At 57.0% G+C, this 19767-nt stretch overlaps 3 protein-coding genes across 5 annotated transcripts in view; 2 read left to right on the forward strand and 1 right to left on the reverse strand.

Moving 5' to 3' along the window:
• DCPS (decapping enzyme, scavenger) overlaps nt 1–3619 on the forward strand; it is a 37713-nt gene extending 34094 nt beyond the window's left edge. The window contains exons 5-6 of the mRNA XM_032868892.1: nt 1068–1178; nt 3278–3619. Coding sequence (XP_032724783.1) covers nt 1068–1178; nt 3278–3544 — 378 coding nt within the window. The 3' untranslated portion in view covers nt 3545–3619. The remainder of the gene's footprint in view (nt 1–1067; nt 1179–3277) is intronic.
• A 5687-nt stretch (nt 3620–9306) lies between these two features.
• LOC116874277 lies at nt 9307–12429 on the reverse strand. Its single transcript, XM_032868897.1, has 5 exons — nt 12268–12429; nt 11929–12166; nt 10665–10829; nt 10452–10539; nt 9307–9368 (listed from the first exon to the last, which is right to left on the reverse strand). Exons 1-5 carry the CDS (start codon nt 12361–12363, stop codon nt 9347–9349), a joined length of 609 nt encoding a protein of 202 aa, XP_032724788.1. The 5' UTR covers nt 12364–12429; the 3' UTR covers nt 9307–9346.
• The window catches only part of ST3GAL4 (ST3 beta-galactoside alpha-2,3-sialyltransferase 4), a 32105-nt gene continuing 23860 nt past the window's right edge, over nt 11523–19767 (forward strand). The window contains exon 1 of one of the 3 annotated variants that reach the window (XM_032868889.1): nt 11523–11617. The gene's annotated coding sequence lies outside the window, so the exon portion shown is untranslated. Of the gene's footprint in view, nt 11618–12054; nt 12074–19356; nt 19435–19767 lie in introns of those variants that run through there. The other 2 variants (XM_032868891.1, XM_032868888.1) reach the window with 2 other exon arrangements.

The raw sequence follows: 19767 nt of genomic DNA on the forward strand, positions 1-19767 counted from the left end.
CAGTTTTCAAACTGGGGCCCTCGGGGATTTGGTCGGGTGACTCACGGTCCCCGGATCATGCCCTTGAGGAATGTAGCAGCTCAGACTACCCGGCGGGGTGCTCTGGGGTTCCCCCGTGCCTCACTCCGGGAGCCCTGGCATCTGGGGCCTGCCTTGCACATGGATGTGAGCATCAGCTCAGGTCAGGGCTGGAGTGAGCGGGAGGGGCAGGAAGGTTTTCTGGGCGGAGGAAGAGTGCATTTGCCTTCTGGCGCAAGACCTTGTTGACTTTGGTTCTTTGCACTGTTACAACCTCCAGGTTTTTGGCCAGGCACTGTTTTCAGGAAAGACAGCAGGAAGGATCCTGTGTGAGTCCTATGGGATAGGGGAAGAGAGAAAAAGGGTTAGCACTCTGGTGTGTTCATTCCTGAGCTGGCTTTGGGGTCCCCTTTCACCCTTCAAATCCTTCTACACCTGCACTGGACTCCCCACAAATCAGGTTGCTTCCTCAACCCCCTCACATGCTCTGTACTTTCTTCCCTCTGAGTCTTCGCTTTCACTGTTCCTTCTACCTGCATGCCCTTTTTCTAAACACTACCTATTCTTTAAGACCTGGATTCTCTGCCTCCTCTTCCAGGAAGCCTGTCTGGATCACCCTAGCTAGTCTTCCTTTTTCTTCCTGTGCTTTTGAAAAACTTTGTCTCGTAGTAGCTACTTAGGTACATTCTGTTAGCACATAAACTCTTGGAGGGAAAGAGTTGTCCTTGGCATTTTCTTGAACCTTCTCCTCCTAGCCCTCCCCCCATCAGTTCTGTGAGAATATAAATACTCCCATATGATATTCTTGAGTAGGAAGAATAAAGAGAAGTTCTGTCCTTAGACCATCCCACTCATCCCAGGCACTTGGAGGCCCCCATTGCCCCGGGGGACCGGCTCTGCCGTGGGCTCCCCAGGATTGTCTGTGGCCGGCACTGCAGCAGGCCTGGGGGCAGGTGTGTCCTGGCTTCCCTGAAGGATTCCAGGATAGGCAGCCTCCCCTGGCTCTGTCCGCTGCTGAGCCTGGTTGACCCCTGCCGATCTCTGTGCAGCTCGATGACCTGTACCTGATCGCCATTTGCCATCGCCGCGGCATCCGATCGCTTCGGGACCTCACTCCAGAGCACCTGCCGCTGCTCAGGAACATCCTCCGGGAGGGCCAGGTGAGTCATCGCGGCCAGATCCACACGGAAACCCAGATGAATTCTGTTCTAGTGCCCGTGTGCTCCCTGGCCACTTTCTTCATGCTTCGCAGAAGTCCATCTGGGAACAGGGCTTCTCTCTGGATGCCCATCCCACGACCCCAGGAAGGCTCTTTATTTTTATATTTATTTATTTATTTATTTATTTATTTTTTTAAGATTTTATTTATTTATTTATTTGACAGAGACAGAGATCACAAGCAGGCAGAGAGACAGAGAGGGGAGGGGAAGCAGGCTCCCCGCTGAGCAGAGAGCCCGACACGGGACTCAATCCCAGGACTCTGGGATCATGACCCGAGCTGAAGGCAGAGGCTTAACCCGCTGAGCCACCCAGGCGCCCAGGAATGCTCTTTAGATGGACTCACAAGGCCCTTGTCCCCTGGTCCTGCCCTTCCTCCAGCTCCGCTTTTAGCCGCCTTTTCTCTGCCTGGGTTCTCGCTGTTGCCTCCGGGCTTTTCTCCTGCGCAGCTCTGCTCGGATCCTTCCTCTCCCAGGATCATGACAGCCAGGTCATGCCAGACACGTTTCTTGGGCAGATGGGCCCCCGACTCCGATGTGTGCACACGGCCCTCCTCCTCTGCCCTGAGGCCAGAGCCTGGGTTCTGTAGCGCCTGGCGTCCTGGGGTGCTTTGTACGGCACTATTTGCTGAATCACATGAAATTAAAGAGGAGCCCTGGAAGCGAGGGAAAAGGGTCTAGAATCTTGGGTCGTGGTCTTGTCCTGACATTCTGACCCCCACCACCTGAGTAAGCCTGGGCAGGACTCATCAGCTCACCTCCCTGGGCCTCAGTATGTCGGTGGGATGCTGCGAAATCCCATCCTGTGGGGTGGTCCCCAGTCTTTCCTTCACTCAGGCATTCAAGGTCGCTGCCCCTGTGCTGGGGCCCCACAGTCACCAGGGTACCCGGCCAGGAGAGCTGCTCTCAGTGGTTCTGCTGCAAGCGTGGGGGAAGGGCTTTCCGGGAGCCGCTCTTTGCTGACCTCTAGACCCCAGCTGTCCTGCCACCGCACCCTGTCCCCCCTTCTCCCTCCTCCCTGCCCACTTCACTGCCTCTCTGGCTGCCTGTATCTTTGTGGAGTAATTCGTTTCTCTCCTGAAGCAGCCTCTGGATGGCAGAGTGGCGTCTTTCTTGCAGGGAAATGCTGGGCCTACACTTCCATTTGTCCTGGCAGCTCGGGCAGCCTCGTCCCGACAGGCCAGCTGTACTTATCCCCCCAAGGGCTTTAGGTGCCCTAGCCTTGGCCTCACACCACTGCAGAGATCCCAAGGCAGAGTTCCAAGTGCAGGATGTGACTGTGGGCTGTATTCTGAGCCCACTGAGGCCCTCATCTTTTTCTCTTCACCTCTGACCTGCTCAGGGTTTCACCCGCGGTGGAAATCAGACTCTCCTATTAATGCCAAGCCTTGGAGGCTCCAGACCGGGGGTTTGGTAGAAATAGCCCTACCCCTGAGCAAGGTGGGGGGTGGACAGAGGGAGCCAGGGTCAAAGTCAGTGCTTTCTCCTTCCACCAGGAGTCCAGCCAGACCTTCCCTGGGTCTTCTAGCAGCCCTTCCCATGTGCCCTCCCCCTTCCTCTCTCTTCCACCAGGCCTCGGCTCAGCCCATCCCTGTCACCCTTGTTCCCCCCACTTCACTCTGTTCTGTGCTAAGAGAGGGTGTAAGCCCCCCTCCCACCTCCTCAGTGATTTAAGTCGGCATCAGGCATGCAAGGGAGGACAGTCCATATAGTCTTGGACCTCTGGGGCCTGTTCTTCAGCGCTGGGACTTCCTAGAGTCCCAGCAGCAGCTGTTTGAGGAGCTTCAGTGTTTCATCTAAGTTGGCGTGTGGAACCTTAATGGAGGCCCCCGCTCCCTTCGTTTGGGAGAAAAGCCTCTGCTTTGCTGCTGTCACCTGCTTCTGTTGATATCCTACAGTGGAAGATGGGGACCTGCAGCCAGCTAAGGGAGGGAGTGTCTGGGGGTTTCTGTCAGCGGTCCAGAGTCCAGTCAGGGAGCAGGGCCAGAGGAGGGCCTATGGGGAGCACAGTGACCCCTTTCCTGCACCCCCTTTCTCCTCAGGAGGCCATCCTGCAGCGCTACCAGGTGAAGGGGGACCAGCTCCGCGTGTACCTGCATTACCTGCCTTCCTACTACCATCTGCACGTGCACTTCACAGCTCTGGGCTTCGAGGCCCCCGGCACAGGCGTGGAGCGGGCTCATCTGTTAGCGGATGTGATCGAGAACTTGGAGTGTGACCCGGACCACTACCAGCGGCGCACCCTTACCTTCGCCCTCAGGGCTGATGACCCCCTGCTCAGGCTCTTGCAGGAGGCCCAGACAAGCTGAGTCCAACCCAGGGGCTGCCGGGCAAAGAGCACAGATGTGTGGGATTAGGGACGGGGGTGGGAGGGACCTGGGGAGGGGCTCAGGATTTTTAGCACCACGTGAATTTTTTTTTTAAAATGTATTTTGTACTGGCTTATTCCTAGGATGTGAATAAAATATTGGTCTCCTTTGGTGTGGTCTGATGCCTGGGGAGGCAGGTGGCATGGTCAGAACAGGATAGGAATATCTGGGACAGGAGCCAAGTCTGGGGTGGTGGCTTCTGCTGACCCCGATATATGCCAAGGGCTTTCTCTAAATCCCAGTAAGCACCATTCTGGGTGATTTCCATGTCCTGGATCGGGCAGTGCCTCTCCCTATCTTTGGTCCTTCCTACTCTGCTCTCACATTCCCCTTCCTTCTTTCCATTTGCTGTATCTTCCTCGTGGTTTTCGAGGCGTCCGTGTCCAGGAGTTCCCCCAAAAAACCAAATACAAAAACTCTCAGGAAGTCATCTATAGAGTGTTTTTGCCAGGGCTTCCTCTTGCCCTCCCCAGAACGGAGATCGCAACCCCGCTGATAAAACTTCTTGTTGACAAGGATGCAGGACTGCCGCCTGGAAGTGGGAGGGTTTTAATAGGAATCAGATGATGCAAGCCCAGAAAAGCTTGCGTTTGCCTCTGTTATTTGGTCAGTGAGCCCCTGGCCTTGAGGTTGTTATCTAGGGTGGAAGACAAAACAAACTCACAGAGAGCAGCCGGAAGACCAAACACCAAACAGCCTGTCAAGGGCAAAATGATAGGGTTGCGGTGGGGATGCAATCTCCGAGGGGCTCGGCTTCGAGGTGTGACCAGCGACACGGGTCTCTGCCAAAGGATCTGCAGGCCAGGAAGGGATTCCAGAGCGAGGCTGGTAGCCTTGGGGAGCCAGCGGGGGCCTATCTGGGAAGGGTGACGTCATAGGCACGCAAGTGAGGGCATGCAGTTGGACACATAAGGCACTCACTTCAGCACGGGGGACGTGTGGGTATCGCACTGCGGAGAGGGGCTGGCCTTGGCGTGTTAGTCCCTCAGCCCCTCTGGATTGTGCTTCCTCGGGAGGCCTTCTCAGGATGTTCGGTTCTGCTAAGTGATAAGAAGGAAGCATAAGGTAGGGATGGCCCGTGTTCTGCAATTCCTGGACTGAGAACCAGGCAACAATTCAGAGTCAAAGGCTTATCAAACGTACATCGCAGGCCAGGCACTGCCCTGGAGACTGCTGAATGGTGAACAAATTGACGTGTCTCCCCCTGGAGCTGACATTCACCCCATAGCCTTGGACCAGACCCCAGGTGTCCCGAGCCTGTTCCCTTGTGAAAGAACAGGGATGAGGATCTGTGAAGCGTCCTGTGTTGGTGTTGCTTTCTGGTACGGTTTGACTTACTGATCGACTTTGGAGCTAGGCAGTGCTTTAGCTGTTGGGAAGCCGAAGCTCCTACCCTCCAGGCTACTGGGGCAGACAGCCAAGCAAACTGTAGGAATAAAAAGAGGCAGCACCCAGGAAGCTACCCTGAAAACAGGCATGTGGGACAGGCTGGTGTACAAGGTCCCCTAGGAAGACCAACGGAACATACTTGTGGGATCACAGTGCTTGGCGGGGTAGCTGACCCCTTGCATGTCTGGCAGGATAGCCCATGGGGAATAAGACAGTGAGGCCAAAGGGACTAGTTACAGGGAGAGGGATGGCACTGGGGGGCAGCTGCCTTCCTCCCCAGAAGGAGATGAAGCAGCAAAACGTCTGGCCAGTTTGTCGGGAACCCCGGCTCGTTTAGTCCGTGTACAAGAACTGTCGCAAAGATAATTGAGGGGTGCAGAGGAGTGGAGGGGATGCCGACCCAAGAGGCCCCTCCTTGCAGACAGAGTGGAGGGACCCAATCCCAGGAGCGACCTTTTCTTGAAAGATCAGGTTCTGCCGGTGGGGCTCTCCGCTGGCTTCACACACACGGTACGTGCTTGGAAAAGACTGGCAGGTGGCCAGCCCTGACCCCAAAATAAGACCGCTGGGGAACCTCCCAGGGGCCGAGGGTCTCCATCTCCCTGGCACTAAGGTGCCTCCCCAGACTTGACTCCCCAGGTCGATCTGTCAGGCTCCTCCTTCCTCTCAGGTTTACTCACCCATCCGTCAAGTTTCTAGCAAACCTCTTGGATGGACCAGCACTGCAAGGCGGCGCTGGGAACAGGAAGATCAAGACCCGCCAGCCTGTACACTCCCTGAGTGCAGCTCAGTGGGTTGGGGGAGCGTTGGATGAGACGGTAGTTAGAGCTGTTCTAGAGAGGTTCTAAGAGCTTTGCTCCTTTGCCATGCTGGGAGGTGCTCCTCCTTGAGGACAAACTCTGTTTCCAGGGGAAGAGGATCGCTTCTCCCCTGGCGCCTGAAGCTGTAGTCACTAAGGCCCAGAGAACAGCCCTGCAAGCTGCAGACTGCTCAGGGAGAGAAGACCTCAGGAATTTGACCTCCTGCCCCCAAAGGCCCCTGCGGTAGCCAGTGTCACTGCCCACTAGAGTGTTTGCTTCTCCTCCAGGAAACGGCTGGTCAGAAGTGTGGTGAGCCATGAAACTGATCCCGCTGAGTCCCTGTCTGACATACACTGACCTGCCCTCATCACCACGTGAGACCGTGTCTTCACGGCAACCCCACCTTACCTGAATCCTGGTGTCTCCGGCTACAGCAAGAAACGGGCCGAGTCAAGGGGTCAGTCCCTCATCTGAACTCCCAGAGGCCCTCTTCTCGAAGACCCAAGCTTTCTGACCGCATGCCACTTCCTGCCAGTTCTAGGGAGTCTGTTCCCAGGGACCACAGGGGTCCAAGTGCACCCCCTCCACCACAGGCACCGTGGGTCTGGAGCAGGTCACAGCAACTGGGTCACCCCCCCCCGCCACCCCACGAAGGCTTTCCCCTCAAGTAAAGAAACTCCATTCAACCCAGGTCTCCTGCTTCTCAGTCCAGGGGGATGCAGAGTGAGAACCATCCCCTCTCTGTCCTAGCTTTCCTTTTTTTTTTTTTTTTTAAAGATTTTAATTTATTTATTTTAGAGAGGTGAGAAAGGGAGCGGGAGGGGCAGAGAGACAGCGGGAGAGAAGCCCAAGTACACTCCTCGCTGAGCTCAGAGCCCAACGCGGGGCTCAATCTCATGACCCTGCGATCATGATCTGAGCAGAAACCAAGAGTCAGACGTTCAACTGACCGCACCACCCAGGCCCGCCCCCCCGCCCCACGCCCTAGCTTTCCTCTTGATGTCACTTTGCAGAACCACACATCCTGCCGCCCAAGAAAGCTTCCTGAGTGAGATCCAGTGTCCCTCGACCCTACCTTCAGCAGCTAGCAAACACCAGCCCCCTCCGGCAGCATGACATGTCCTGTGTGCTGCCACCAAGGCCTTCTGCATTTGACTCCGTGCCTTCCCTGTGCGTGCCTGTGTCCCTGTTGTGCTGGAGCAGTGGGAGATGTCACCCTTCCCAGAAAAATCCTGGACGTGTCCACAACTGGCCGTCACCCCTCCGTACTTGGCCTACTATCTCCTCGTCGTGGCTGCAGAAGGAAGGAAGCATGACTGCTATTGTTCCTTGGCTCCTTTCATTTTGCCCAAAAGTTTCCTCATAGAGCAAAATTGCTGAGTGTCCTGGATTTGTCAACATTCCTTCATGAAATGGAGAAAAATAACATTTTGGAACAGGGACATGTGAGCTCGACTCTGCATGTCTCTGTTAAACACAGAGTCCCAGACGGAGAAACAAATCAAGAAATATTTACATACAAAGTAACACTTGAAATTGTTTCTCTTGTAAGGCTTCCATATCCAAAACGTCTTTCGTGTATCTCTTTTCTTTCTGAATAGACTGATGTAGATCGGCCAACTCTTCCTTCTCAGAAAGGACCAAAATCTTCATTCCAAGCATGTATATATGATCTTAAAATGTCCTTTTTTAAAGAAGATGGTTGTCATTGGTGGTGGTTGTTTTTAAAATATCCTCACCCAGCAAAATAAATAAATGTTGGCAACCCTGTGTTTGTTCTAGCGCTATTATTAGTGGATGATACTGGATTCTGAAATCTACACACACTTGAAGTTACCATGTTTTAGCCACTTAAAAAATAAGCAGGGACTGAATTGATTTAAAGTGTTTCAATTCAGTACACATGTTTTGCACATCTTCCCGAATATTTTTTTTATGATTTTTAAAATGTATTTGACACACACAGAGAGAGAGAGAGAGAGGTCACAAGTAGGCAGAGAGGCAGGCAGGGCGGCAGGGGGGGGGGGAAGCAGACTTCCTGCTGAGCAGGGAGCTAGGTGTGGGGCTCCATCCCAGGACCCTGAGATCATGACCTGAGCTGAAAGCAGAGGCTTAACCCACTGAGCCACCCAGGTGCCCCCCGAATTTTTTTTTTTTAAGTTAGAATCTGGAGATAGAGCTCACATGGAGCTTATGATTTAGTGAGGAACCCAGGTAGTCATTACAAAGTAATGACAAAAGCAGTGAATGCCTTCCAAAAAAGGCAGAGGGGGCTGGGAGACCTTATGGAAAGAGAAGGCAAATTTCCAGGCTACATTTGCTAGCCAAATGGCCTGCACAAGCAGAGGCTGGGTGATCAAGGCGGACTGTGGCTCAGCACGCTGGGATCTAGAGCCAAGCTTCTAGCATGACGTACAAGTCCACAATGAGAACACGGGCCGCTTCGTCCTTTGGGACTGTGATGAAGTCAAAGTCCGAGCTAAGGGTGCACGTCTGGGAGGCAAATGGTCTGATGGCTTTGGCACAGCATCTGCACCTTTCCCCAGGTATGATCGCAGGCAATAGACAATTCCATAACTGCTCTCAATTTATCAATGGTAAGAGTGCTCCCTGTGAGGGGTTTTGTGGGGATTAAAGAAGAGCCTTTTGTAGACGTAGTTGCCACAGGGTAAACGTGGGCTAGATTTTTCTACTGTGAGAAGGACCAAAAAGGATGTAACCAGAGATACTTGGGCTAGATATTTAAAAGAACTTCCTGATGAGAAGGGCTGTGAAATCCTAGATTAACGCAGTGGAGGGCACAGCAACCAAGTGACTTTTGGGCAAAAAAGATAAACTACCTGTGGTTAATTGACTGGCCCCAAGCAGAGGCGAGGGCTGCACGCAAGGACTTCTTGGGATCTTGTCCAGCCTAAAGGTTCCTGGAATGCCCTGGCCTACCGGCAGGTTTCTAACACAACAGTGATGTCCCCTGCCTGCTATTGAGAACCCTGGGAACAGCTCAGCTCTATGGTCCGGCCATATAAATCTGATAAAAATAGGAGCTGAACTACCCTCCCAGAGTTGCTATTTTTAAAAGCGTCTGAGATGCTGGACTGGGTTTATTTCTTCCTCACACGGCATCTTGCTGTTCCCTCCTCCTGGTGGGCAGGAAGTTAACGTGGCACATGAGAGGGACGGGAGCCAGAAGCCTGCGACGCCCGTTTGCCGAGCGGCTCTGGGCCTCCTACTCACACCCACCGCCTGCCAAGGAGGAGCCTCTGGGGGCCACAGCTTCCCCGGCTGATAAGCACCTGCCCCTTCCGTGGTGCCCCTCGCTCCTCTGCCCCTTCCCTCTGCTCCCGTGGCCCCTCTGGTTGCCCCAGTTCCTCCACCGTGGAGACAGAGCCAGAGAGGTCAAGGGAGGTGGAGGAAAAAGGAACGGAAGCAGCATGGCTCCAAGCGGCACCAGGACCCAGTGTGCTGCTGGTCAGGTTGTCTTGTTCTGTCTGTCCTTGGCACAGCTAGCTTCTGGGAAGAACAGTCCCGCGTTGTCAAACCCCTGCTGGTTTCATCATATGACCTCTTGCTGTGTCCTGTAAGGGTGCAAGGAGCTGGATGGTGCTCCGATGGCTCCAGGACCATCCCTCCTCCACCCCTCCAGGATCAAAAGGCCTCAGAACTGCTTCTCCCCTGCCCCACTGATGATATGGCTTCCAGGCAGCTAGCTAAGCATCTGGTTGTGCCATTAAGAAACCCGAAGGGGAAAGATCATGAGTAAGCACACTGTGGCCTGAGGGGAGGAGCCAGAATTACAGTTAGCTTCTGGGCACCGGGTAACCTGGGATCAGCGAGGGGCGGGGGAGACCTGACCACTTCCATAAGCTAGAGAAGGGATGCCGCCTGCATCACATAACACACACTTACATAGTGCCATTGAACTTCCAGAGCAAGTTCCTGTCCACTGCCTAGTTTAATACCAACAATACCTTTTGACAAAATATAGTGATTTTTCTTTTCTTTTCTTTTTTTTTTTTAGTAAGAAAACTCAAGCAATGCAGTGACAGAGGTAGATTTGGGAATCAGGACCGCAGGAGGGAGAGCTGGCCCTTCTGAACCGCAGACTGGGTTTAGATCTAGCTCATCAAAGGGTCAGCAAAGTTTAGAAGCCGGACGAGTCTCGGTTCAGCTTGGCCAAACTACTCACCTTGGTGCTTTGGGCACCTGATGACTCTCTTTGGGCCAGTTTTCCTGACCGTGAAACTGGGGGTGGGGGTGCGGAATATCCCCTTTTTCCCCGTGACTGGCTCGGGGCACTGAGTTGAGCCACTGGCTTCTTTCTACCCAGCTAAGCTTAGTTTAGGCCTCGAGCTGAATGCAGTTAAGTCTTTTCCGGCGGAATGCTTGACAGATCAAGCCAATGGCACCATTCAAACATTCAGTTCAACATGGGTGGGATGCAGAAAGAACCCATCTGCGCAAGGTGTGAGTTAGAACAAAACGGTCACCTATGGAAGAACTTGGAGGGTCACCCTGTTCACCTAAGCCTTCTCCACTTTGTTCCAGCAGAGCCTCCTGAGCTACCTGTTCTCAACTAACAAGCCCTCCAGTTTCTTCTGAAGTGAACCTGAAGCTGGCAGGTCTCTGAATCCCCTTTGCACTTACTGTCGGTTACTCACACCTCACACTTAGTCACTTCCTGTCTTGCCTTCTTCTTGAACAGAAGTCCATTGTGATCATTCTCTCTGGGGCTGGACCCTAAGCTTCCTGGGAGACAGGGACCAGGTCTTAGACTTTCCTGGGAGTGGCGGGAGCCTCTAGCACCAGGCTGTTCCCACTAGGCGACCCACCAGGGGCTCAGTAAACCGCTCACCCATGGAATAACCATCCACCTATGAAAGAGAGTGCCTGGGGGGCCGTGGGTTTCCTGGGGGTAACTTCTGGACTAGGTTTCTGGGCCTGCGCCGTTTCCAGGCTTGATGGGGATGTCTGAGCCCAAGGAAGTAGGGTCAGGAGTCTGATGGGGTTTCCCCTGGCGACAGTGTGCCTGGCGCCTTCTGTAAGGAACAGAAACCAAGAAGCTTTCTCAAGGCCAAAACTGGTGTGCAAAAGAGGGGCGGCAGAGGGAGCAGTCTCGGAGCTGCAGGTGCAGACGAGGGCAGAGGAAAGGCCCAGGTCTAGGTCTAGGGCACCTGGCCCCGGGGCCCAGGGCGGGGATGGGGGGGTGGGCTCCCGGAACAAGGCCCTCCCCCTTCCGTGCCTCACTTTGCAGAGCGAGCGACGGACGCGGTTCACCACGTGGGAGAGCCAAGAATCCTTTGTTGGGTCTCATTGTTCCCAGGAGAGTGTGCGGAGGCTGCGCTGGGCACATCCATCTTGGCGCCACTCACAGGCAGCGCCCTCCCGGGTTCTACCCTCACCCCATCCGGCCTCCCCTTCCGCCCCTCCGCGCCCGCCCCGGGCGCCCAGGCTTCCCGGCCCCGGGCCTCCGCGGCTCCTACACAGTCCAAGGCCGGCGGGCAGGAGCCCCGCCCGCGCGCGGCAGCGCCCCAGCCCTTCCTCCGCCTCCCCGCCCTTCCTCCGCCTGCCCGCCCGCTCCCCGGAGTCGGCTCCCCGGCCGTGTGCGCAAGCGTGTCCGGCCCCTTCCCCGCCCCCCGCCCGGGCCCCGGCCGGGGCCCCCGCCTCCCCGCAGGCGGACTTCCCCGCTCCCAGGCCCGCCCCGCGCCCGGGACAGGGACCCGGCCGAGCGAAGCCGCCGCGCCAGCGCCGCGCCGCCAGCCCGTGCGCCTAGCGGATCGGAGCTGTGCGCGAAAGTGTCGTGCCCCGCCCCGCTCCACCCGCGAGGGTGAGTACGCGGCGGCCGGCCCCCGTGGGGTCCGGGGGGAGGGCGGGAGCGCCGCGGGGGCCCGGCTCTCTGGTCCCCACCTCCGTCGCCCCGCGCCGCTGCGGCCCGGGGGAGGTGGTCGGCCCGGCACGTGGGCGCAGCGCTGGGCCGGCTGGGGTGGGGCGGCCACAGCCCCGGGATCCCTTTCTCTGGACCATATTTTCGCGGGAAGCCGGTGTTCGTCTCCCTTGGAGTGAGCCACCGGGATGGTCCTCTTCTCCGGAAAGTTTCTAGCCCCCACCCCTGCGCCCCTGCTCAAGAGGCGTCCCCACCATCAGCATCCTCTGAACCTTGGTGTCTCGCACAACTGCCCCCACGGAGTCCAGGAGATCCGTAGGCTGGCTTGGCTAGAGGTGACGGGCTTGGCTGGGTCCATCCGTGTGCAGGAGTCGCAAGGTCGCCAAGCAGAGCCCAAAGGTGGGAGTTGCAAGCTGCAGGCAGGTGGTGCCCGGGATACCAGGTCCCTGTGGTGGGGGCCTTTGGGCCTAGGCCCCTGTGCCTCCAGGCAGCCTGGGTGGTGGACAGTGGGAAGGGTTGGGGTTGGGGTGAGGGTGGGGTCCAGCTGCGACCAGACCCCTGGGCTTCTCTGTCTGCCTCTCTGGGACCCTTACCGCAGGCACCTCCTGGTCTGCCCAGAGTTGCCAACATGTCTGCCAGTAGCTGCCCCCTCCATTTCCAGTCTTGGGGGGACGCTCCCTCTGGGCCATGGGAGGCCTGATGGACAGCTGCTGCTTCTTCTGTTCCACAGAGCCAGTCCTGAAGGCCTTGCTTAGCTAGGGGGCTCCTTCTGGAAGGCGGGGGGGGGGGGGGGGCGGGGTGAGGGGTGTAGGCAATGTTCAGGTGCTCAGCTGTGCTCGTCTGACCTCATGGCCACCCACGGGCGGGCACCCCCACAGGCTTCTGAAAGCCTGTGCTTTCCACCACTGGAGGGAGGCACAGCGAGAAAGCCAAGTTCAGGCTGACTTCTTCCCAGAACCCTGGGAACGGGCCTGGTGAGCGCCGGGTTGTTGCACGAGGCACAAGCCCAGGCTGCTTTCTGCTGAGCTGCGCTCCGTTCCTGCCTCCTCCGGGCCCTGGCCGTGTCCTTCGCGAGAGTGATTTTAAATACGTCGATGTGTGTGAAGTGCTCGGAAGGGTGCCTGCGTGAAGGAAGCAGTGTAGTGCTGCTCCCACGCTCTTACTCGCCCTCCGGAGCTGCCCCCTAATTCCGGAGAGGGTGCCTGGAAATGACCTTGTGGGGTCTTTTCTCTTTGCCGGGAGGAGTGGGCCTGAGCGGAGGTGGCGCTCGGACCTTGCTTTGCTCCGCTCTCCACGGAGGGCTCTCTGGACCATCCCTCAGCATCGCTGCACTGGGTGGGAGATCTTGGCCGTCCAGGGGGCCCTGGATTTCATCAGGCGGTTGCAGGAGAGCCAGGAGCTGGGGCCAGTCCCTCTCCCCTCCCCAGCCCAAGCTGAGGGAGTGAGGAGGGGCGCGTAGTTGGAAGAATTTAGGAAGGGAAAGTTACGAATTGCTTGGATCGCCTGCCGGGACTGTGGGCTAAGACGGCATCTGTCGCTCACGCATGGCTTACTGCTCAGGACAGCAGGAGCGCCTTTCCTGAGGCCCAGGCCGTGGAAGCCCACTGCGCCTTCCGGGATGCCTTCCCTTCTCTCCAGCTTCTCTATCTAAAGCAGTGACTTGCTCACCACTCCTCAGAAAAAGAGTTCTGTGGCCCCCTCCACCCTCTCAGCTGTTTTAGGATCCAATTTTCTGGGTAGAACCAAGAATCTGATGCTTTCTGGAATTGTAACAAATTCTGGGAAACCCCCCCCCCCCCCACCACCACTCCCTGGCTTAACTTCCCCAGCAGGAGCAGAGAAGTTGGACCCCCTTCCTCTGTTCCAGCTTCACCTGTGGGCATTCTGTAGTTACCCCATGCTGGCCTGGCCTCTACCCTGCCTTGGGTGCCCCCTTGGACCCTACCTGGACACATTTCTCTGGGTCTCACTTCAGAGAGGCTGCCCAGCGGTCCTATGAATTCCTCCTGTCAGGATGGTTTACACCTTCTGTCTTGGGGAAGGGCTTGCTCTACCTTAGAATAATACAAAATGGTTCCACAGCCCACAGGGGAGGGAGAGCTCCAGCCTCCTGAAAGGGACCCTCCAGATCAGTGTCACAGAACATTCCAGAGGCTGAGGGCCAAGTCTGCTGACGGAAATCAAGGCAGGCACCAGAATTCATCTGCGCTCCCAAGCCCCTGGAGATGGACCCTGGTCTCTGGAGAGCAGGGCAGTCGGGTAGTGAGGGAAGGGTGCCCAGAAAACTTCTAGAGAAATCTCCGTCGCCTCCCCACCCACTGACTCCTTAGCTGCCCTGTGGTGAGATATTCCCTGCCTCCACCAACTAGCTGGTGCTTCCCTTACCCCCACCATCTGGGCCCTGCTTCCTTCTTAGGGTGTGGGACCTTGACCTGAAACTTCTGGTTGCCTTGAGAAAAGGATGAGCGTAGGTAGATTTGGGAAGCTGTGGTCCTTTATTTCCTCTCTGCCCTTTGGTTCTCCCTTCCCAGAAGGGCTCAGCACTCCTGCGTCCATGTTCTGAGGGCCTCTGGGTGGGCTGCCGGCCACCCTCAGCCTCAGAATCACCCCTGACCTTTCCCGCATTCCCAGTGCGTGTGCGTGTGCGTGTGCGTGTGCGTGTGTCACTCTTCATGCTACAGACTGAGGAAGTGGTTGAATCTAGCTGCAAGTGGTTGAGGCCTGGGCCCCAGCTCCGTGCCCCGAAGCCCAGCAGGGGCTGAGCTCTGTCAGCCGGCTGGCGGGGGGTCAGTTGCTTTCCAGGGTGAGAAGGGCCTTCAGCGTCCAGAACTGCAGCTTTTCTTCTGGTCTTGGCCCCTTGCTTAGGACCAGGAGACATACAGACAGCTCCTGACACTCTCTGTGCCCACCCCAGCCCTGCAGAGCTGCCCTGTGGAAAGATGCTGGGATGACTCCAGAGTCTGAGGCCCTGGCTTCTGCCCAGCAGGGAGGAGGGGCTGCTGCTAGGACTGAGGGCAGGTGCAGGCCTGGTGAAGCCCTCAGTGTCTCCCGGGGCCTCGAGTGTGATGAGGCCGGGCAGCAGAAGCCCACAGGCAGCTGTCCTTGTGTGGCGGGATGGTTCCTCCTTCCTGCGTGGACTTTCCCTCTTCAGCCCAGCCGAGTGGGTCATGAGCTCCAGGATCTGGTTGGTTTCCTGGGGTGGGATGGGGAGGCTGGGGGTGGCTGGAGAGGATGGGGTCCCATTTGCAGAGGGCTGGGCCCACACGGTGTTGCTTCTGCCTTTGATCCAAATCCTCCTGCAGGAGGGCGTGGGTTCCAGGGGCTATAGCCGTGTTCCTTGTGTCCACCGCCTGCCCCGTGTCCTCTTCCCTAGCAGCATTTGTAAACACCTGTCCTTACAATAAAAAAGGCTTAGCAAATAACACAAGTACTTACCATGTATCAACCAAGCGCTTCTCTCTTTTTTGAAAAAATATTTTATTTATTTATTTGACAGTCATCACACGTAGGCAGGGGTTCCATAGGCCGGTTCCTTGGTGAGCAAAGAGCCGGAGCCCTCCGGACCCCCGAGGACCCTGAGATCAGGACCTGAGCTGAAGGCAGAGGCTTAACCCACTAAGCCACCCAGGCACCCAATCAAGCACTTCTTAAAAGCCTGGCCCATACGCTTAACAAACAAACAAAAGAAAAGGATGTGCCGGAGGCTTATTTCTATCCCTTCCTGTAAGCCTCATACACACCTTTCATTCAGCCCATTTATCTGTGAAGAAATGAGGCTCTGGCAGTTGAAACTTTGGCCAAGGTCACAGCTCCTGAGCAGCTGAGCGGGGGACTTGTGTCTGGGGCTGTTTTGGAAACCTGCTTTTCGCATTTGAGCTCTCCACTGCTCCCCCAAACTCGTTTCCCCGTCCTTTGGTGCCTGAAGAGGTTCAGAGCTGTGAAGGGCTTTGCTTGAGGCCACAGTGCGTTAGTGACAAGGCCGACCACAACCTCCGCCTCCAGACTCCCAGCCCAGAATTCTTTGTGCCTACCCAAACCCCACACCTCGCCCTGCCCGCCGTGGCACCCCTGCCCAGAGTGCAGGCTCCCTGCTTGTCAGCCCTCTGTGGTCAGGTGGGCAGGGCTCTTCTCTCTCCCTCTCTGCCCTCCGGGGCCATCTCCACGGCCGCCCTACCGGCCCCCACCTCTCCCTCTTTTCCCCCCGGTAATTGCTTCCATCTGGCCCGCCCGCCCGGCTCCTATTCCTTTGGAAATGCGGCTCCCCGGCTGCCGCCCACAGGGCTGCAAGGCCTCAGCCGCCAACCGTGGCGACACGTGGGAAAGGGGCGGGGCCCTACAGGTCCGAGCTCGGGGACCTGGGCCAGTGGGGCTGCCCCCAGGGTCCAGGGTCTGCCATTCCCAGATCCCTGCCAGGCAGGAGCACCTTTGTTCCGGATCCTCCTCGACACCCGTCCTTGCCTGGCTCCTGTCCGGAGAAGCTTTTTCAAGAGAGCCGCTCTCAGTCCCAGGGGCGGGGGTGGGGGTGAGCTTCCCTTTGGGCCCGCCCACAGGCGCCCCTCCCACGGCCCTCCTGCCCCTGCTCCTGCAGGTGGCTCAGGTCTCGGGGAGGGAGGACTGGTTGGAAGGGACAGCTGGAGGGAAGTGGGAGCCAGCGAAGGCACGCCCTGGGGACCTGGGGACCACTGCCAGAGGCTTCTGGAAGGGAAGCGAGCAGGGCAGTCACAGCAGCAAAGGCTGAGGGACCCCGGAGCTCTGGACAGGTGAGCATGGGGTCCGCTTGTTTCTGTTGGTCCCAGGTCATTGGCAGGGCAGGACGAGCAGAACTAGAGATGCATCCTTGTATTTGTGTCATTATAAAATAAAACCTGCACCTCATCCAGGTCGAGCAGAACTAGAGATGCATCCTTCTATTTTGTGTCATTATAAAATAAAACCTGCACCTTCTCCCAGGGCCTCTGATGCTCTATTGACTCCCTTGCCTCAGGCTCTGTGGAGGCCGGCTGGGGAGGGAGGCCAGCAGGGCCCTTGATGGGGCCCGCTGGAGATTTCGGGAGCGCACTTCTTCCTGTGGAGGGGGCATGTTGCCCATCATCAAAGATGTTTAAGCATAGACCCGTGACCTTGACAGGGACAGTCCCAGGGAGATGCAGGCCTAGGAGGGGTATGTTGGTGGTGTGCAGCGGGCTTTAAAACTTTTAAGGTATTTTCTCCCCTGAGATTTTAGGATTTTGGTGTAAGCTCCAGGAACCTGTCTGTCTTGCTCACTGCTATATTCATGGTTGGAATGATGTATAGCAAACAGTAAGTGCTTGGTAAATATTTGTTTGATAAATGTATGGAAGAGGTACCTTGGGTTTTCTCTGTCTTCACTGTGTTCCTGCTTTCCTTCCTGCTTTTCCTGAGGCAAAGGAAGAAAGCTGCCCTTTTGACAGGTGAGCTGTCTGTCCGAGAAGGGCCTGGCCTGGCCCCGCTCGCTGCCATGCTTCCCCCCACCCCACCCCCCAACCCGGGGCCTCTCTAGGCACTGGAGAGGCAGGCAGGAGACACAGGTAGGGATGGATAGGAGGCTGCCCCCTGAGGAGGGCCTGCCCCTCATTCCAGCCCCCCTCCCTGGTGCAGCTGGTCCTGTTCGTGTTCCTGTCTCCCCTCCTCAGCCCAAACTTGAGGTACTTGCACACACGGGTCCTAATCTCCCCTCTTGTCCTCTCATTGGTCCTCTCCTCCCGTTCGGGGCCAAGAGAGGTGACCCTAGGGCTGGAGCCCCACTCCAGTGTCCACTTAGGAGGTGGGGTTCACCCCTATTATTGCTTCAACCCTAACAGCTGCTCTTCGATGCCTTCTCGAAGGCTTTCCACATAAAATCTCATGTGAAAGTAGGACAGAGGGTTTTCTGGACTTTAAAGAGTTTTAATTTGGGACCCTCCCCCCATTCAACTCCGTTAAGGCTTATTTTCCCAGTAGCATGCCGCGTGTGTTCTCATCTCCTCTTTGCTCCATCTGTCTCCCTCCCCTGTGCTGCCCATGGCTTGGCTACTCTGGGTAACCTCCTTCCTAAATGGTGAGTGTCCTTCAGCATCCAACCCGAGGCTCTGCTCTGGGAAGCCTGCTGGACTGCCCAGCTCCTCCTGGGCGCCCCAGTGCCCTTGGGTCCCACTCGTGCCACGTATGGGGACAGGGTAGGGGAGACCCACTGCCCTTCAGTCCCAGTCTTGCCCCATATGGGGGACGGGGTTAGGGTTGAGGGGTGCTCTGGGCGGTGTGGTGGAAGTGCCAGGCTTGTCCCCTTTCCCAGCTCGCAGGCCTCAGGCACTCGGGTTCCTCCCCTGAGGAGCCCGCACTTCGGATCGAGAGAGTGTTTCCAGTGATGCCCCAGGGCGTGGAATCCTGTACTCTGTAAACACCAGGCCGCCCGTGTCTTCTGGGATTCAAGGAAGGGCCCAGATGCTGAAGAGTGTCCAATGTTGGGTCCCAGCGGCCAGAGGCAGGCGGCCGGGCGGGAGCCACTCACTGCTGATGGCACCCTTTGTCTTCTCTCGTCTGCGCCCAGGTCTGTAACCTCCGGCCGGTGTCAGGTGGTGATTAGTGCTCCATCAGCTGGTCTGTGAGTTGGTCTCGTGGCATCTGCCCCCCTCCCAGGTTTGGGAGGCCCAGGGAGGTAAACATTTGCAGGTTGGGAGAGGCCTTGGAGGTCACCACGGGGCAGGACCCGCAACTGCCTTCCTCCCTGAGGTGTCCCAGCATCTGGAGCCTCTCTGCCGCATAGTAGCAGCTCTGTAACTGTTTCTTTTTGCAAATGAGGGAGCTGAGACTCAAAAAAGTAACTTGCTGTTCAAGCTCCCTGAGCATCCCCTCCCCACAGGCAGGAGCTGGTGTCAGGAATGAGCCTGGGTCCCTCTGCCCTTCCGTCCACCCCCTGCCCCCATCTCATCCCTTTCTCTGAGGTCCTGACGTCATCCAGGCCCCAAAGACCAGGATGGACTCTACTACCCCCAGGGGCATGGCCAATGGGGGACTGGGTGGGCTAGGACACGTTCTAGAAATGTCCACTGCCATCCTGCTTCTCTAGGACCTGCTCTGTCCTCGGAGGGGCTAGCCCCGGCCTGGCAGGGGGGAGTGTGCTCTTGGAGGGGGGGCCCCTCCTCCCGGGCTGTGTGGGCCCTTCTCCCCACATCACTGTTCCCCTTCTCCGCTGGTCTGCTCCTTGGTCCTTTTTTTCCTCTTTTTTTTTCTTTTTCTCATCATTTTCTGCCTTCCGTTCTTCCCTCTTCCTCCCTTCCCATCTGACTCCTCTTCTTTCCCCTTCTGTCCTCCGGAGTCCCCCACGCTCCTTGCCTCAACATCCAAGTGGTCCTGACATGGCAGCTGGATTTCCAGCAGTCGGGGAGGTTCCCTTCTGGGCTCTGGGGGTTCAGGAGCACCTGCTGTTGTTGGCAGCTCCAGAATTTTCGAATGAGATGGTTCTTCCAGCAGTTGGGCTTGGTGAAGGGACAGTGCCGGCCCAGAGGAAACTCAAAGTAAACTTAAACTCTGCTCCCTGGGCCCTCACCCACCTCCCTGGACGTCCTCCTGGGCAGGAAGGTGGGACCTGGTCCAAGAGCCTGAGGGTCTCCCAAGAAGAGTGGGCTGGTGGAACTTCTCTGGCTTCTGACCTCCGCCCTCCCCCCTCCTCTCTCCAGAGCTCCAGCTCTTTCCCCAGAGGGACCTGCTGGGGTGGAGGAGGCTGGTCAGAGCAGGGAGATTTCTGCTCAGACACCTTTCAGGTGAGCCCACGTGGAGGGTGTGTGTGTGTGTGCACGCTGTAAGTGTGTGGATGAGTGTGTACGTGGGTTGTGCAGGAGAAAGAGAGCATGGGCGTGCATCTGTGTGTGGACAAGAATACAGGTGGGCCTGGGGGAGTCTGTGTCCTCTTCCCCCACCCCCCTTTCCAGGCCTGCTTCTAGCCCAGAGTTCTCCTCTCTGTGGTCTTTGTGACCTGGCTTTGCACGGGGCTCTGTACTGTCTTGTGGGCCAGCTGGTCCCCTGCTGCAGTCCCACGCAAGGATGACTGATCTCTGGCCACCCATTTAGCTGCCTGGGGGCCCTTGGGCCAGCGT

Source organism: Lontra canadensis, unplaced genomic scaffold (genome assembly GCF_010015895.1).
Source record: "Lontra canadensis isolate GAN:19392208 unplaced genomic scaffold, GSC_riverotter_1.0 scaffold36, whole genome shotgun sequence".
Classification (NCBI taxonomy): Eukaryota; Metazoa; Chordata; class Mammalia; order Carnivora; family Mustelidae; genus Lontra; species Lontra canadensis.

Bases quoted from the DNA above. Each gene is read 5' to 3' on its own strand.
- LOC116874277 (XM_032868897.1), bottom strand. From the start codon at position 12,363: ATGGCCCAGAGGGAGCGTCCCCCCAAGACTGGAAATGGAGGGGGCAGC. The intron at 12,167-12,267 runs GTAAGGGTCCCA...TCCACCACCCAG, and splicing joins CAGACCAGGAGGTGCCTGCG to GCTGCCTGGAGGCACAGGGG. The intron at 9,369-10,451 runs GTGAGTAACCGA...GCACCCTTACAG, and splicing joins GAAGTGACTAAGTGTGAGGT to GACACAGCAAGAGGTCATAT.